The 19,011-nt window shown below is 38.8% G+C and overlaps 1 protein-coding gene across 1 annotated transcript in view; it reads left to right on the top strand.

The window, feature by feature from the left end:
* The window catches only part of OFCC1 (orofacial cleft 1 candidate 1), a 167,098-nt gene that overhangs the window by 32,249 nt on the left and 115,838 nt on the right, over positions 1-19,011 (top strand). The window contains exons 7-9 of the mRNA XM_030479996.1: positions 8,899-8,966; positions 12,053-12,173; positions 14,309-14,548. Coding sequence (XP_030335856.1) covers positions 8,899-8,966; positions 12,053-12,173; positions 14,309-14,548 — 429 coding nt within the window. The remainder of the gene's footprint in view (positions 1-8,898; positions 8,967-12,052; positions 12,174-14,308; positions 14,549-19,011) is intronic.

Below are 19,011 nucleotides of genomic sequence, written 5' to 3'. Positions count from 1 at the left end.
AGCCAAGATTTTAAAAAACTGTCATGTGCAAATGAGTCATTTTTTTGTTTTACTGAGAATTGCAGGTCAAGAACACAAAAGCTAGCCATTTTTCATTTACACTGTGTCTTAAAAGTGGGTGACTTCATTTTAGGTAAGCTACCTATACGCTACACTCATTATTTGAGTGTCAAAGGATCTTTACAGTCTGTTAGCATAATGGTTTCCGTTTAATTTATGTGAATATAGTAGGAAGTACAGGTATCTACATTTTACAGAGGAAGACTGAGGGCAGAGATAGACTGAAATCTATACCATCAGAAATGTTTAGCACCTAATCTCTTTTTGAAATCTGTGATTGAAATCTGTGAATTCATTATAGTTTTGCCAGGTAGACTGCTCTTGGACTGGTAAAAAGCGCTTCACTGGAACCTGTATTTGAGGGAAAATAACACAAGGTAAACTTGACAAAGCTTCTGGCCCTTAGACTTCTGATGTCCTGCCCAGTGAGTCCATGGCCCTCTCATGTGTCAGCACCCACCCAACAGACCCAAAGCCTGACCAAGGTGTCAGTATGTATAGCTAGGGGACTTGTCTACCCCATAGGCTGGCAACTTGAGATTTCTAAATATCTTTATTCTCTCAGGTTTGCTTCTGCTTCCTCAGTGGAAAGCCTGGGAACCCTCCAAATTTCTAAGGTTCCTCCCCTGTTGCTTCTGGACATTCAGATATACACTTTGAGTTTTATTTTTATAATTTTAAAATTTTTTTGCTTATTCGTTATTTAACAAGTGGGGGGTTGGACAAGGAAGCATATAAATGAATGTCAACATGAGGAGAACTGTAGAAAAGATGTTCTATATGTTTGTAAAGGGCCTGTCACTGTCCTGTCACAATACTCATAATATTGCTATAGCTGCTCTTTTAAATTGTAACTCTCTTTTGCTTTGTTCAGGAGTTGGGTGGAGTTTTCGTTAAGTAAATATTTAGATGCAAGTAATGAAAACCTTCTGAGGAGTTCACTTAGTTTTTACTGTGTTCTTTTACTCTTTAAGACCAGAGGGGTTATTAAACAACTAAACTAATTCTTGATATTCTATTGAGCTGGAACAATGAATCCTACAGCTACTGTAAATGATGATAACTGCATTTGCTGCTGCTTAAGGTAATCTGACTGGTCAGCTTTCTAGCTCATTATCCTAATATAAACTCCAGTAAGGAAATATGTTTCTATGGTTCAATAAACAGAGGCAATTGGAAAGATTCTTCAAAGAGAATCAGTGATTGCCAAGTCCTGTTGAAGTTTAAATGACTTCATCAAATACTGACTGCCTGTTAAAAGAAAAAGAAGCAGAACTTGGATGAGGACTGTAAGCTACAAGTGCACATTACTGAAGTGTAGAGGCATGAACCTGCATAAATAAATACAATGAGAACAGATTGATTTTTAGTTGCTCAGGTATTCTCTGGAATGACTTTTTTCTTTTTTTTTTTCTTTTTTTTTTTTTAATTTCCACTTTTAATATATTTGGAGCCAAACTGTAGTCACACGTATAGCAAAGTCTACTGTTGGTTAGCTTTTATAACAAGAGACTCCTTAGCAGTACTAATAGACTGCAAAGATTCTATGAGCTACAGATAAATGAATTGCTGTAAATATTGTAACTTTTTTTGCTTCTGCAGTCTTTTAGTAGAGCTGAATTTGTTGAGCAGAACCTATGCTGGATGATACTTTTGACCTCTACTTCATAGAACAGATTAATACAGATGGGAAGGACTGGACCTCTGGAAACTGTCTGGTCCAACCTCCTGCTTAAAGCAGGGCTAACTGAGGTATATTAGGCTTTCCATGTGCTATGTGAGTTTTCGAGGGCTTTGGAGTTGTTCACACCAGTTTGTTAGTGTGGAACACAACCAGGTGATCTGTAAGTTGAAAGGTGTAGAACTACTGGGAAAGACAGTCCAGTTGCATTACACGTGCATTTACTTAGTACAAAGGTAGAAAATGATCACTGTTGCTCAACAGGCTGGCAATCTGTTAGCAGAGTTGGTGTCTCTCTCTACAGTACTAGTTAGACCCTTACACAAGATGCAGCTTTCAGGACTGGGTGGTTACCATGAGAACATATATTAAAGTGCATATGTTCGCTTGAAGATGTGTCAGCATAGTATATGTTATGATACAATTGATCATGTCAGCATTCAAATCAGAGAAGGCAGGCTTAAATTTCAGCAAACAATTTCACCTATAACTTCCAGCAAAGAGATGGAGCAGGATATGGGCTTGCAGGAGGAGATCTGTTCTCTACAGCGAAAAATCATTAGGCATGGCAACTTGTCATTTCCACTGTTGTATTTAAGACAATCATGTAGTAAACTGTACTTAAAGCATTGCTTCCCACTCTGTAATTTTCATATACTAATTGTGAGTGAATGTCTCTTCTAATTATGAAGTGCTCAAGTGCATGTCTGCACACTTGAAACAGAGGATAATGTGAAAGCCGGTACAAATGGAAGTTATTGGGTAAGGTTAAAGCTTATGCTTTTATATTACAATTAAGGAGACAAATTTGTGAGGCAATGCTTTATTGACAGTCAGAAAAAAGAATGGGGACTCAGAAAGATGGGGTAGACTATAACCTCTGACTTAAACATCAGGTTTTGGGGGCTTTAACAAGCAAATTAGTGATTATGGTTCACTTTTCCCTATCTGCAAAACGGACCTAAAATTAGACACCTGCTTTAGGGAATAGTAAGAGGATTAAAGGAGTAAAGTTTCATGAGGGACTTTGAAAAGGCTATAGAAATAATAAAAACATTCTGTGCTGAAATTAACAAACATTTTTAAATTGAGGAAGAATGGAGAAAAACCACAAAAAAAAAGTCTCAGTATTTCCGATCGGTATTTCCTTTCAGTTTTTCTTCAGTTGTTCGTGCCATGATTTGCTGTTGCTATCCAGAAAATAGGAAAGATTATAAAACCCTGAAGTTCATCACATAGCTTACGAACACTTTTTCTTTTCTGTTTTTAATGTAAACTATTAATTATAGATCTCTAAGTTGGTATAGTTCACTTGGTTTCCACTAGCATTGCTCGTGCTACATGAGTTTATACTGGAGGGAATGTGTTCGCTAATAAAATGTGGTTAGCATCTTCCATTATATCTCGTTAACATATCCATTATATCTTCTCATTTAGGCTAAAATTACCTAGAGCTTCTTAGTAGCTGGTGATGTCTAGGCTAATCTGGAGACATCTGAACTTGCAGAGCTTTGACAGGCTAGCACGTTTCTGCTTAAAGTCTCTTTATCAATGGCAAATGCCATTTCAGTGTTGTATATTTTCACTGCTCAGATATGGTTGTCAGGCACTCTGATAAATGGCCTTGCATACATTTACTAGACTCTGTAGATTTTGATGAGGACATCAAAGCTTTGTGACCTTGAAGCTACATCTTCTCAACTGTGAAATGCAAGGCACCTGAAGTAGTACCTGGTGGTTCTGAAGAAAATACAGGTGATCCCTCTGTGAACAGCAAGACAGAAATGAGAAAGCAAGTCCCCTGTTTTGAAGCTGGAGAGCCAAAATCTTGATTTTGCAGAAGCTGGGTAGCTCTGCAACAGACATCCCTCCAGAGTTTCCTCAGTGCATCTTAAGCAAAGTGATCCAAGTACTTTTAATTTGTTAGTACTATCATCTTGGAACAAGATCCTGAACGAAAACACCTGATTTTTGGGGAAGTTCAGGTTCTTGTCTTTCACACCTATTTTATAGCCAGCTCTAGTTTCCATAATGGTTCAAAATTAGTGTCTTTAATATACATGCCTTGTAAAAGTGTCCACCTCAGTAGCAAGAAACCGTCTTCTTGTGTTGACTGGTAGCTCAGTCTTCACTGCATTGTTAGAGATAGTGCGATGCTTTCCACATGTATCAGAATGATCAGCCTATAATTGTCACTAAATGTGTCTGTATTAGTGTAATAAGACTGTATCATGACTAAAGTAAATCTCACTTTGTGTTCTGCAGTATCAGTTTTAAAAGAGAGTATGAGGTGTTTGTTTTTTCTTTTTTCTTCCTAGCTGTTACAAATGGCTCACTTGTCTAAGTTTTTAATTTTGTGCTCATGAACAGTAAATTGGTTTAATTTTCTATTTGGAAGGAAAGGTTGCTTTGTTGCTTTTTCTTTTTTCCCTTTTAAAAACATGTCTGAGAATTTGTGGCACATTTTTGGCAGAGTGCACCGTGAACAATACTGACGTGTGTCCAGGATTTTGACACAACTTTACCTCCTGTGGCAATCTCTGAGACAAGGTGGCCCAAATTCCACCAGGCAGTGCAATTCCCAGAGCAGGCCTTATCTAGCTACTAGAGTCTTTGCTTTCAACGAAGGGCACTTACCCACTTGCTTCTCAATACCCCACTTACCTGTGATCACTCTATTCAGCATGGAGAGGATAAGCCTCTCAAAATCTCACTTTGCCTGAGAGGAATGTTAACATTTTTTGTAATTTCATTTTTTTTTTTTCTTTTTCATCTCATATGGTTCTTTGTTTTTTTCCTTGTTTTGTGATACACAGGGCACTACATGTTGAAAGTGTCTATGAGTGAATCTCCATGCAGTAGCCAGACTATGGAGGAGGATTAGTTGGCACCAGTGGGACTAGGACATTGGTTTTGTTTCTAGTTCTGCTGACACTTTGCTTGGTGGGCTCAAGCAAGTCACTCCTCACTGGCATCTCACTTCTCCCACCTGTCAAAATGGAGCAGGCAGGATTTCCATCACTGCAAAACGTTTTGGGATACAGAGATGGAAATCCTAGGTAAAAGCTTTTATCCTTGTATTCCTTTACAGCTGGAAGGACAGCACTAGCTGCGCTATGGTGTACCAATGTGGGGTGGAACAAAGGGGAAGCACTGGGATCCTCTGCATGTGGCATCCCTATGGGCAGTGGGAGGCTGCTGGAGACCACACTGGTGGTGTCTCCATGCTTCCTCTGCTGCTCTCCACCCTGGTGCGGAGGGCTTGTGGAAGGTGGATCCCCACAGCACTCCTCACTGTAGAGGAGCAGGATTTCATAGGGCAGGGGCTCAGCTGGCTGTTTCAAATAGCAGTGGGGTTGAGTACCTCACCAGAAGGTTGTAATATCAGTGCTAGGACTGACCAGAAAGGGGAGGGTGAATATTGTCCCTAAATACTCCATTTTCTGCAAAATGGCAATGGTTTTACTTCAAAGCTTTGCTGGATTTTGTGGGCTTTCTCCTAAGAGGAAGGAGTGTTTGGGCGGGGTTTTGTTTAATTTTCTTTGCAAATTAAAAATTACTATAGGAATCAAGTCCTACCATTTGTGAAGTAGTTTCACAGTGAAAATAGCTAGTCAGCACTGATTAATAGTATTGAGTCAGGTTTTTGGTTTTGTCTGAAGTAGAAACAATACTTACCATTGTGTGTCTCTAGGCTGAGCCCAGACTGAAAGACCTTTTTCATTGATCACGCTTTCTGAAATCAGTAGATGGGCCATTTGAGTAATTAGACCTCAAGACAGTGGATGAAAAAACTGAGAAAGATGTGTGAAGGAGCTGGCTCACAGCTAAAGCAGCGCCTGGTATCAGGACCAGGTGGTGCTGTGATTGAGCCATTCTGCCTTCAAACAATACCCTGCTTTCTCCAGTACATCCCAGGCTTTGAAAGATATCTAGTGGTTCACACATTTTAGTAACTTTTTTTTTTTGTTTCCTGAAAAGGAATGAATGCCTATATCGACTTGAAGCTAAACCACATTTCATGCCTTCTTGTTGGGAACGCCCATTGTCAACAATGGGTTGTTTTTACAGTCTAGACAATGTTGGTGTCATGATGAGAAACAAGGGCTTAGCTATGTGTGTGATGGTATATGCCATTAAGAAAAAGCACTTGGGTTTATTCCAGTAAATCTCTGATTCGAGGGATATTGCAGCAATGATTATTCCACATTAAAAAAAATAAAAATTATATGGGCTGCTCTGTTTTTGAAAACTTACACATTTTTTCCTCTGTTAAATTGCTTCCCGGTGATGGAAATGTCTGGGATTTTTTTCTACTGCTTCTACTCTCCTTTAGCTTGCACACCCCTGCGGTAATTAGTGTAGGTTAAAATTTACATAACTGACTTTGGGGTTTTGCAAATAGGAAAGATGGAAATTTATTCAAGGTGGTGAATAATTCATTTTAAAGCAAGTTTCCTGGTGTGGGTTTTTTTTTTTTTTTTTTTTTTTAAGTCATGTAGGAGATGTATTACAGACTCATAGAGGTTTTCTGAATAGGACCCTAAGCATTGAATTTTTGATATATTTTATTTCTTGGTGTAGGTAAAGAAATATTAACCATGACTCATTGCACTTTTCCTGTTCAATAAGATTTGAATAAACTTAACAAATTTATTAGGTAGATGATAGAGCTTTTTGAAAATTTTCATGACACACTGTGACAAATATTTTACTAGGATCCAGAAGAAATAGTTTTAAATCATATTCCCATTGCCACTTTGGAGGCAGAGAGATTGAAAACAGTGCAGTTCATACAGAGAACCCTGATTCATATTTTCTTTTGAATATTCATTATTTAATTAAGATTAGGAAGATAAACAAGGGGATTGGGCAGCTATGGGAGTCTGGTAATATAATCATTAAAAAAAAAAAAAATAAAATCCTAGTTCTCTACTTCTGGCTCAGTGTAAGCCTGGACTGGTAATGTCTGAATGTTGTAATATTGTGGCTACTTGATATTTTACATGAAGTGAGTTTTCTATTTAATCTTATTTCCTAATCTAAGCACCCACCTCAAAAATCACTATCCCAGGTATCGCCAAGATCCAGGAGACAAATTATGAACCAAGCCCTCTTTCCACTTTCTAAACTTTAGCCTTAACTGCCTAGCCCAAAACTTTAAACTCTGTCCCATCTGTCATCAAGCTCTGGAAACACCTGATGTCTTTCTGATCATTAAACCTTCCAGAGACTGAACTCTGCTGCTGGGCACCCTTCCAATTGCCCCAGCAATGGCAGCCTGGTGCCTGTGCTTTTCAGGGTTGGTGATGGTCCTTGCTGCTACTGGGATGGGCCCCTTATGCGTGAGAGCGCACATCCCAGTGGGGCAGCTGGAGAGGAACAACCTGCCCTTGCTCTTGGCATATTCCCCAGTGGCAGCAGTCCTCACTGGGCTGTGGAAAGTGGCAGGAAGGGTGGATCTGATTCCCCTAACCAAATGTCTACCAGCTCTGCTGGAGCAGAGCCAGGACTGGAGCCAGCTCCCAGCCCTTCCCGGGAAAGCGGTGTCGGTGGTGATTCACTGGGTTGGGGAAAGAAAATCAGTGCCAGCATTTGTGGAGGTGGGAGAGAAATGGGTCCTGGTCCTGCTCCAGGGACTCCTAGTGAACGTCAGCCAAAAGCTGTCCAGGAGCAGGAGGGCTTGGTTCCCTCTAACAGAGGAGAGGTGGTGAAGGGAGCGTTGCCTGTGACACAACAGCCATGTGGAGAGCTGGAAGGTTGGTCATGTCACCTTCGTAGTTGTGTACATGTGATGCTTGAGGCTTGGAGGATTTATCGCATCCATCTGAGGCTCTCTGCTGGGACTACCAACAATTCATAGTGTATTTTAAGGAGACCATGATGTATCTGCTTTCATTTTACAGGGTTAAAAAAGTTATGTTGAAAGTTATTTGCACAGGCTTTTGTAATATGTTTCCGCAGTCTTTTTTTGTACTCTTGATGATTTTCATTTTGGAAATAAGCAGGATGCTTTGCCTTAATCTTCAACAGTGATTCCTAAGCTTGCTTGAAAACAGCCAGACATTTGTCCAAAAAATTTAGGATTTAGAAGAAAGGAGAGACTTCAACAGCTAGATATGGAACCTCCAATGGGGAATTTTTCTCCATTGACTATTACATTGTCTCCCTACCACAATGTTTTTTTCGGCTTTGAGGCTTGATGAGAATGCAAGTGGAACATAAATTTACACTATTCAGATGACAGTATAGCGTATACAGGAGGACAGCTTCTTGTGTCTGGGTAGTGTTGTATGCACATTTTGTCCATCTCAGGGACACCAGTAGAAGATCCTGGCACAAGAAATGCCCCTGAATATTCAATGAGATCTCTTAATGGTGCAGGTCAGAGAGAATTTTGTTTTCCTGAGTCTGCAATCTTCAGAATGATTGTCATTTTCAGGTTTCGCACAGAGAACACAGTCTAAAAGATGGCTGGCTTCTCAATGGAATGACTTTTTCAGCTTGCTTCTTATTCAGCAAGAATAAAATAACTTCAGGCCCTCTAGCTTCATGCTGGAGAGCTGCAGAACTGCGGGGAGAGAGGGCTGTTCATGTGAGCTAGTCTCCCACACGTTGCAGCCTCCAAAAATGCAATCATCTTTTACCAATCATCTAAAAACAGTTGTGGTGAGATAAGGCATCAAGATTTGGAGAAGATTTAAAGTGGGGCAAGTTGTGGTCTCTCTGGTGATCCACCCCTAACTGTTTTGTGTGTTATGTTTTGGTGTGTGTGTATGAACATGCTGGTGCATATACGTAGGTTTGCATACATATGACTGTATTCGGTGTGGTAAAAATAAGGACTGTAGGGCAATACCACGCACAAATATGTGTTTTACTGATCAAGCTTTTAGAACAAGATTAGAGCTCAATTTCCAGTGGAAATAATGGAGTAAACATGAAAAAATAATGGAATAAATAACAGTGGCTGAAAATTCCTAATTGGTTCTGAAAAATCTTCAACTGGAAGACCTAAGGCAAACATTTGGAAAATTGCACATTTATGGCGTTTATTTCCATGTTCTTTCTTTCTGTACATTTGGAAGCAAACCATAATTTTTTTTCTTCTCCCCTCCCCCCTTTTTTTTTTCCTTTTTGGCATATTGGACTCAAAGCACCACAAGGAGGTCCCTTACCATGAGAAACAAAAGTTGAGAAGCAGGATTCATGAACTCTTTCAAAGGTATGTCAGATAAGGGCTACTTTGTACTTCTATCTAATGTGCTTTCCTTCCAAAGATCTTTTAGTGCTTTACAGATATTAATGAATGGAATTTCTCCTAAACAAAGAACCTCAGGCCTAGAAAATTAAGCTTCTGCTTTTGAAAGAAACCTCTGTTTTGGATACCTCAGTTTTCAGGCTTGGGCTGTAATATTTAAGTGCTACACATAGCACACTTCAAAAGGTAACCAAATGGCTTCTCCCAGCACTGTTCATCCCTGCTTCTGAATTACCCTTAGAGAGTGAAGGAAATATGAATTGGAGCAGTGTTTTTGTGATCAAGCTGTATGTGACCTTCAGATAAATACATGCATCAAATTACCTATAAAGAAATGAATGGAGGAAATAACCCTTGTGGATACAGCAAAGGAAGCTATGTTCTGCTATGACAGCTGATGAGCATGCTGGTGAGCACAGAAGAGGCCTAACTTCACTGAATAAATTATCTTGTTCAATCTAATACCCAGCAAAAGAAGGGAAAGGAGAAAAATGGTGCAACCCGCAAAGAGATCAAATGCAGTTATTTAAATGTTTGATGTTCAGTAATGAAAATTGTTTACCTTCATAATTGTGTATTAGTAGCTAATAAAGGCAATAGATACAGTAGTTTAAAAGTAATAAAATCAACAACAAAGTGTATTTAATTTTAAATTGAATTGCAAGCAAATGGGTGTCCTAATGAACCCCTGTGTCAGTGCAGCTCTAACCAAATTAAGTGAAATAATTTCCCTCATGAGAAACTAAATAAGTACAAACTTTCCAAACAGACCATTCTTCTTAAGGAGAGAAGTTAACCTCTCAGATGTTTCAGGTCTATGAATTAGATAGCGTCATTCAACAACTATCTTCTGTTACTTCCATTTAGGACAGCTGGAACCAAATTGCTTGACTGCAGCTCAAGGATAAAACTTCAAAGGTGGCTGACCCTGTGCTTCTTGTATTCAGTCCTAAGCACCGGAATCTTGTCCTTATTTCTCATTGATCCTGCCTTGGGCAAAATTCCCATGGACGTCATAGGGTCTAGCATTTACAGTGACCTGGCTGGTTTACCTATTGCCTGGGCGTATAACACGATACAATTCTAATGGTAGAGGAATCTGGAAAACTGTTTAGCTGTGCACCAGTGGTGGTTTTACTGTGCATAATACGTTTCTAAAAGTCAAAACAAACAACCAAAACCCCCTAAAAAAAAAAATCATAGGCAAGGTCTGAGTAGAAACTGGTTTGTAGCAATGTACCAGGAACTTGGAGACTGGAGAATCTGTTTCAGAAGAGGGGAATTTGAACTACATGTTACCTAGCTAACACACATGCATGAGCCTGGGATGTTTAGCATGATTGCACTTTTTGTAATTTTCTTTATTAAGAACCATGTTAATTTTACAAATGTGGAGGCTTCTCATATTATCACCTAGCATGCAAAGGAGGAAACAGGAATGAAGACACTGAAGTGGAATTTTCCAAAAATGAATACTGAAGGGAAAAAGAAAATACTAAAGGAATGCTTCAGAAGTGCAATCCAGGAAAATGTTGTTGGTTTTTTTTTGGTTTTTGTTTTTTGGTTTTTTTTTTTTTGAATGAATACTAGATTTTAGCATTTTCTTTTGTGGTTAAAATAGTAACTGAATATGTGGCTTGGCAACCTAAGAAAGCCTGTCTTCTGATTGCCTCTGTTGTAGATGCTCAAGCTAATCCTGAATGGTAAGTGTACCTGATGCAGTGATTTCTCCTTGGCTGTGTATGGTTCCTCTCAGTATGCTGCAGGCAGATTCCTTGACATCCAGGGTGGCCCATGGCTGTCCCTCAGCCACAAACAGCTCGCTCAGCCTCCAGCTCTTGAGATCTGTTGTGTCTGTGCTCTGCTACCTGTCCTGTGTCTCCACCTGCAAGAGTGGCTGGAGCATTGCCAGCGTTGTTGTGACCAACTGACCCTCACTAACCTTTTAAAGCAGGTAGTGGAGGCAAGAGCTGAAGTGTTTTGAGGTCAGCAGAGCATCTGCAGATGTTTTTACTTAGGGCCATTTCTATTTAGATACTGGTGCCGAGCAGGGACAGGGAAATTACGCACAGTTCTGCGTCCATTGAAGATGGCATGGGATTGCCAAAGCATATAGCTTTATACTGCTTATTACAAATGACTTAGTTTTGCATTTGCTCCTTCTGTGATCTAGGACAAGGCTTTCTCCATAGAGTACTGTGCCTTCTGTGTAACCTGTGCCCTAGGCAGGGCAGCTTCGGGTTATCCAGTGGAGGGCTGTTCTTATACTATTTGCTGGTGTTCTATATTGCCACAGGGACCTCACTTAGAAAAAAAAAAAAAAAAAAAAAAATCTTTGAGTTGATCTAATTACCCCCTAAAATTAACTAAACAAGAAGTTGACATATGAATGCCAAGGAATGTTTAATGGTTCACATAAAGCAGAAAATGTGTGTGCATATATGCGTACATATCGACTTATATCACCTACATAGATTTTTTTATATCTGTAAATTAAGATTTTTAGAAGATTTATAAATGATAAAAGACTTATACATAAATTCAGAAGATTTTTTGTAAAAGGGAAGATTTGTATATATGTGTATATATATAAATATATATTTTTTTAGTGGTTTAAAGCAACCCAGTCCCCAAGGAACCAATGGTTTCTAAAAACTTGTTCCAATTAATTGAAGATGTCAGTTAGTCCTCAAAGGGTCAACAGAAACAACGGCTTCCTATTTTAGTCTTCTTAACTTAGAATCTGAGTGCCAGTGCCAGACAGAGCTGGGAAACTTTAGGTTCCTTATATCGACCTGTGGCACAGACTGACAAATGCTGTTCGTAATACTGGGGCTGTGACTGCACTTTTTGTATGCTGCTTTTTGAAGCCTAGCTATTTCTCTGCTTTAGCACACTGTTGTTTCTCCTGGGTGCCTTGCAAGGCTTATGATATGTTCAAGGAAAACATCAAACTACGATATATTTGCAACACCAAGTGCTTTCTGAGTCTGCATTGTAGTTCCTTTCTTTTGAGTAGTTTTTCCCTCTTCCCTTTCTAACTGCTGCAGAGTGGGAAGTCAGCCATTGAAAACAGAGGGGAGTGAAAGTGAAGAAGAAATGGTAGCCAGCTTTGGTAACCTTGCAGTTCTGAATACTGGATTAAATGTAGCAACAGGACCTTGTGAGAAGGTGAGGTGTTCTCCCTGAGTGCTCTTTTTCCTGATGCAGGCTTCTAAATGACTAGATCAATTGCATTGTGTTGGTTTGTTTTTTTTTTTTCTTTTCATAGTTTAAGAGGATAGAATTTAGCAGGTTTCAAAATGTGCTTCCCAGCAGAAGTAACCATATGCTTAAAGAGAATGTCTAAACCTATTAATGATGAATCATTTGGGCATGGCAAGAGTTCTTCAAAACAGTTTGTCAGCGCTGGCCAAGCAAAGTCTTTCAGCAGGAGATGAGACAGCTATGCAACCATGCAAATGAGACAGGCTTGAAATATGATGAATCTTCTATCTCCTTTTCCTACTCGACTGACACTCGCTTTGAGGAAGGTTGTAAATGCAAGAGAGATTGTGGTATAATTCCTCAGACTGGCGTTTCTGCCCCCCAGTCACTATTCGATTATCTTCCAAATTGCTGTGTTTCAGAGAGATAAAGATTTTTTATGGCTTGCTGACTTGAAACAACCAGAAGAGCCAGAAAAGAGATGGCTAACCGGCCATGCATAGTAATTCCATTGGTAAATGACAAAATCTTTGTTTGTATGACATTTCCAAAATTACTACAGAAGATGAATCTAAAATACAAAATGTCACATTTGGCATGCAAAACTATCACAATATATTTCAGTATAAAATTCATAGAGGCGTTTAATTTAGAATGTGTTTAATAACGAAGTCTGCCTGCATCAGTAATCCTGCCTTGAGGTTTAAAAAGATTGTCTTATTTATTCACATAATGTTAATTTTTTTTATATATGATTCAGAAACCAAAAATATTAAGGTTAAATCTTCATTGTTAATTAAGATTTTCTAATTAAGCTGAAAATAATTGTCATTCAGATTAGTTGTTAAGTATGGTTTGTGTTGAGAAACAAAAGAAGTTTAACAAATTCAACTGTTTATATAACTGCTTAATTTAATTCCAGAAGCTTTCTATCTATATGGAAATATGCTATCTCTCCCAAAATAAATCGAAGACAGGATTAAAGAAGAGATTATTAGCTACTGTAGGCTTAAACTGTGAGACTACTAAACCTAGTAGTCAAGGTAGCCATTTGATTCTGAAATGTGGCATGGATTCTTGTATCACATGGCATTAAAAGACCACCTAGCACTGTGTTTTCTCAAAATAATGGAAGAAATAGATCCTTAGGAAAAAAAAAAGAAGAAATTATTGATAACTAAATAGTTAGTTATTGCAAAGGAATTGTATCCATTGAATTCAATACTGGAGCCAAGCTGAGACTCCCTGTTAAGTGCCTGACCCTACAGACTGCATTTGGACAGCACTGAAGTATCCGCTGGTGTAGTGACAGACCCTACACCTTTACTCCGGCAGGACTTGTAAGGATCATACCACTGTGTCTGTTCTCCTCTGCCAACCACTGCGCTATAAGCTGTGCATTCAAGGAAAGCACCAGAAAGGCAATTCTGATACACAGCACAGCATTTATTCCGTACTAAACATTCTGTAACTCAGACAACATCTTGTCAACAGCAAGCAGCAGATGTTTCCTTTTGTCTGGACTTGGAATAAAGGCGTCTGTAGGGAGCTGTTATTAAACTCTACACATGTTGAACGTTGATTACTATTTTTAAGAGAATCTGATTATATGATAATCGGAAGGTGAAAGTATAGTATGCATATTACACAGCACTAATAGCTTTGGCAAGACTAATAATTAGTATAAAAACATGGCCTGCCCTTTCTTTCACTCTGTGCCTGCAGCCTGCTCATCACATCATGTATTGTGCCTGTCTTGCAAAGCATGCTATATTCTTGATGGTATTGTTTTCCAGTTAATTCTGCCTTATTGTTGCAGGCTAATGGCTTCTGATGTCACACTTCAACAGCTCCGCCTTCCCTCCAAAGATGCCGAACATTTTATTAGTAGTATTTGTATTTTTTTTTTTTATCTGTCATCTCTGTGACTTTTGACCTCCCTAATTGCAGATCCTTGGTTAGCAATAGGTAATTGCAGGTTGAACAAGAAGTATGTTGTCTGCTTTTCAGTAGTTATTTTCTTGAAGAAATTTGTCCTTGCTAATTGTATGGTTGAAGACAGCTCTACCCAGATCAGTAACTCAGACCCCTCTCCCTAGGTTGGCTGCTCCAAGACACCACAACCGATAGAAATTCACATCAAATGCCTGAGGGGAGTCAAAGATAAGGTCCCTAAAGGCCACTACACCCTCAAAGTTTCTGTTCTCAGCCACTTAGGTGGTGGCTTGCTGGAGTGGTCCAAAATGAGGCAGCAGCCTCAGGCCGGGACAACGCTGCCTGTTAGTCATGATGGAAACTTCTACAACGCTGAAATCTACTTTGGACAAAGTATCCAGACAGTAAGCAACACTTCTTAAATATGCTGTCTTTGCTTTGAAAGTTAAAACACATCTGCTCTTTCTCCTTCAGGCTTATATATTTAATGCATTCCATCATGTTAATAATTTATTTAATAATTTAAGGTGCAATTTAGGAAGGTGCAATTTTTTTTCCCCTAGGTTAACCCTCATCACTCACTCTAAAAGTGCCAAATATACACTACATCATATACTGTTGTCAGCTAATTTTAAATTTTACTTTTATTCTCTCTTATCTATGCAACTTGTCAGCTATGTAATTTGATTTCTGTAAAGTAGCTTTAGAATAATAAATGAACGAGTGGGTGTATATAAACACATGAATGCCCAAATCCTTCTGTGAGTTTTTAGCTCCATTGACCCCCATTTGCCAAAAAAGCAGCATTTGGATTATTTTGGAAGGAGCCCAAACACTTGAGGCTCTGTTCTGTCTTTTGCAACTGAGGCACACATATTTTCCTGCCTAAGCATGCTGTGCATGGCAGGATTGTTGTGTGTCAGTTGTTCACTGTTGTAGCTAATGCCTAGTGCTGGTTGAAACACTGGTCTAAGATAAACTCTCTGGCACATGAAAGCTTCTTTACAGTTTGAGAAACAACCCCCATCTCTCTGTGTGGGTTTTTATTTTTTGTGTGTGTTATGAGGCATTGGTAGAATGAGGAGGAGAGTCTCTTTCATTTTCAATTATTTATTTTGTAGTATGACCTGAACAGTAGATTTCTTCCTCCACCCCTTCTATTGTGAGAGGTGTTGTGTAGATACAGAACACACAGGCAGTCCCTATCCAAAAGAGCTTTCAAATAAAACAACTTTTATGTATGGTACTGATGCTTTCAGTTATTTGCAGGTAGGTCATTTCAGCTATTGGGTTTGTGATTATATAAAGTGCTGCTAAGTCACATTTTCTGCTTTTGAATTGTTTATCATCTGTAATGGATAATGAACTGTGTATGTAAATACAGCTGTTGGTATGAAAAGAATCACTTATAGAGGGAGGGAAACTGTGAATGTGACTGTCACATGATGTTAAACCAAACACATGTATCTGTTGGAGAACTGGAGAAATCACTGAGCTGGGATTCCTCCATAAGCAGGACACATGCATCCTGCTTACTGCCTTGAAGACAAAGTACTGTCATCTTAGGCTTCATTGAAAGGAGAAGACTACAGGCAGTACAACTGAACAACTCTGGCATGCCCTGCCTCTTGCTTTCAGAATCATGCTTCTCCTGGTTCTTGCCTGCTGCTTTTGCTCCTGCCTCAAGAACATTGCTTGTTCAAAACTGCGTACCTCTGTTCTTGGTACTAAGCAAGAGCTAGTTCAGATTGACCCATTTGTTGTCTAGCTGCTCTTCAATGCAAAGGAACTCCTGTCATGGATTTATGAAGAGTAAGTGCAAAGTCCACATAATTGTCTTTCTATTGGTCTCCACTGGGTTGTGTGGACACCTCAGTAACTGTTTAGAGGTGGCTATTATGCTTCGTCCAAAGGTGAGAGAAATGCTTTGTACTTTTACCACTTTTCCAGAGTTTGCTTTAAAGTCCTCTATGAGTCTCACAGAGGACATTTAAATTCAAAACTTCATTTTTAGTCAAGTGAACCAGGGTACAGGTCTTGGGCAAGTCCACTAAAAATGTGGTACCATGTGGCTAAATTAGATTAAATGACCTTCTGATGATTCCCTGTCTTCACTATGGTATAATGGACACCTTAATCTTAACGTCAGCATTTTAGAGAACCTCCTCCACTAGCTCATTTTGAAGACATAGGTGTTATACCCTTGATGATTCAACTTTTCTGTTCTTTCACCTTGGTATTGGCTCATAACCTTAACATTTCAAAAGTAACAATCTGTGAAGAGATGAGGAAAATTTTAGCTTCAGATGGGTAGCATCTACTGCAAAACAGTGAGGTCTCACTGTGAAGCTCCAGATGAACAGCTGGGTTTGAACACAATCTTATACCCAGCACTGCTGCCTTGGGATGTATTACAGGGGGGAAAATACGAGTGCTCACAAATGAAGAATAAGCTTTTGTTTTCATTGGCCAGAATAATGGTAGGAGTTCAGTGTAAACATGGTAAAAATGAGGACATGAACACTTGATATTGAAGGAAAGCTTAGTTTTAACTAATATATTAGAGAAATTGTTCCAGAACACTACATCCTTCCAAAAATAATAACCCTGTCATGTCGGCAGAGTTGGTGTCAGCATGGGTTACCTGCTGTGTACAGAAAGTGCTGGTCATGTAAGTTAGATCTGCCTCAGGGGTAGTCTGACTTGCGCACGTGACCTTTCAAAAATGTTTTTTGTTCATTAATCAATGTTCTTTGCTTCAGCTTGCCAGCTTCCCTTCTTTCCCCTCCTTCACTGTCCTCCTCTTTAGTTTGTCAACCTACCTCCCCTGGTAACCTCTGACTGCTTTTTAGGCAGTGGCTCCTTGTAGCTCCAGTTGAATTTTATTTGGCTTTCAGTAAGACCAGACAGTCACACGAGTCATTTTTTTACTTAAATTATGCTTGACAAAGCACCTATGAATGCTTAGGATTGCGATAAAATGCAATTGCTGTTTCAAATGATGCAATTTTTTAGGAATAGCAATGTTCAGAAGCATGAGCTGAAAGGGACTTGTTTTAGACCCTGCATTTCAAGGACTTTGTCGTATATTTAGTTTATTCAAGGGAACTTTAGATTTGGATGGGTTAATGCTGTCTGGTTTAGATGAAGCAAGAGCTATTTTGAAGCTTCACCTACATTATAACACAAAGTGAATGTGAACTCAAGCTGAGATTCAAAAAATGCAGTAGGTTGACTCTGGCAGTAAAGAAGCTTTGTTCTTAAACTTTCCATACACTCATTTTTCTCAGGTCTGGAATGAAAGTTGAGTAAGGAGAGGATAGGAAAGGAGGTATGTTTACTGTGCATCTAGTAAGGCAGTTATGCGACTAGATTGTCCTTTGCAGCACCTGCACAGACAAGTCAGCATCATCTTTACACTAGACCAAGGATTTTGCTAGTATAATTTTCTTATTGCTTCTCATGGTGGCTAAGATGCTACTATAGATAAGACCCAAGTAGTCAGTAAACATTTTTCATTTATTTATTTAAAATGTGTATTTAAAGCAGTGTCTTCTTACTCCATAAGATCGTGTCCCAGTGTTAGCAGGTACAGATTACATTTTTCAGCTTAATGATGACTTGAAGAGCACAAATGAGTTGTGGTATGCGAAAATTTAATTTTGTTCAGGAAAAGTGGTGGGGTTTTTTTGTCAGCTTTTCTTAAGTTAGTTCAGTAAACATTAAAATAGTTGTATGAAGCAATTATAAAAGTAAGAACAAATCTTAACTTTTCAAAATCAAGATATTCATGGGCTTCAATGACATGAAAATGGAATGTGGCAAAAATATTTCTCTTTTAAAAAATTTTGGTTATCAGGACCAGACTATTTTGTTGTACATCACTAGTTTCACCTACTAAGAGAAGGAATTTTTAAGGAGAATGTTCCTATTTCAAGTATTTGCAATAAATTATAAACATTTCTGGAACACTTTTCCAGAAAAAATATTGCCTGTTAGGAAACAAGTTTTTGTTCAGAAAGGGAAGTTCAGATAGGAAATTTTCAGCTATTGTGAGGAGCACTATAAGCCAATGAGACTGCTTGCAAGTGACATTTAAAAAACTTTCATTGAGCTGTCAAGTCACCTGGGATGTCAGTCCAGCCTGATGAGGAGAAGCAGGGACAATTGTGTCAGTGTGGGGCTTCCCAAGCTGCTTTTTAACCCTGGGTCCTGCTGCACCTATTCGGCATCAGTCCTTATTCTGTGCCAGCCTTCCAGAATTGGCACTTCAGCAAAACAACAAAGTGAGCTCCAGAAGCATGTGAGCACTGGTGCTACGCTTATTCCACAATGTACCTGGAACTCAGCATAGCACTAAATCAATTCATATGCATATAAAACCACTGTTGCTGACAGAACAGTTCACAGATCTGTAGATTTTTAAAGAGTATATCAACTGGTTAATATTTATGTACCAGTGTGGCAAGGTACTAGCAATATTAGAACAGTAGCTGAGTACCATTTTGTTTTACTTGAGGGAAATTCAATATGAATAAAACAGCAACTTTTCAAACATGACATTTAATCCACGCATGTAAATCATACCAGGAGATCTATTATTCATTATTAAAAGGGCACCATATTTTTATTACTCTGAAAATGAAACACAAATGCTGTGAAAAATTTAGTGCCTTTTCCTGAAGTTTCAGGACACTTATCATGCAGTCATCTAGCAGGGGCTGACACTCATTTTAAAATATAGCTACAAAATTAATAAATTTGAATTCTTTTGCTTGAAAAAGAGGATGTTCTATTTCACTGAATAAGGTGGATTTATTTTTTATTTAAGGCTTCCTAAATACTTAAGATGGCAAAGTACTTTGGT

The sequence above is a fragment of the Strigops habroptila genome, chromosome 1, assembly GCF_004027225.2.
Source record: "Strigops habroptila isolate Jane chromosome 1, bStrHab1.2.pri, whole genome shotgun sequence".
Taxonomy (NCBI): domain Eukaryota; kingdom Metazoa; phylum Chordata; class Aves; order Psittaciformes; family Psittacidae; genus Strigops; species Strigops habroptila.
The sequence above is the reverse complement of the archived record's forward strand: the minus strand, read 5'-3'. Positions and strand labels throughout refer to the sequence as shown.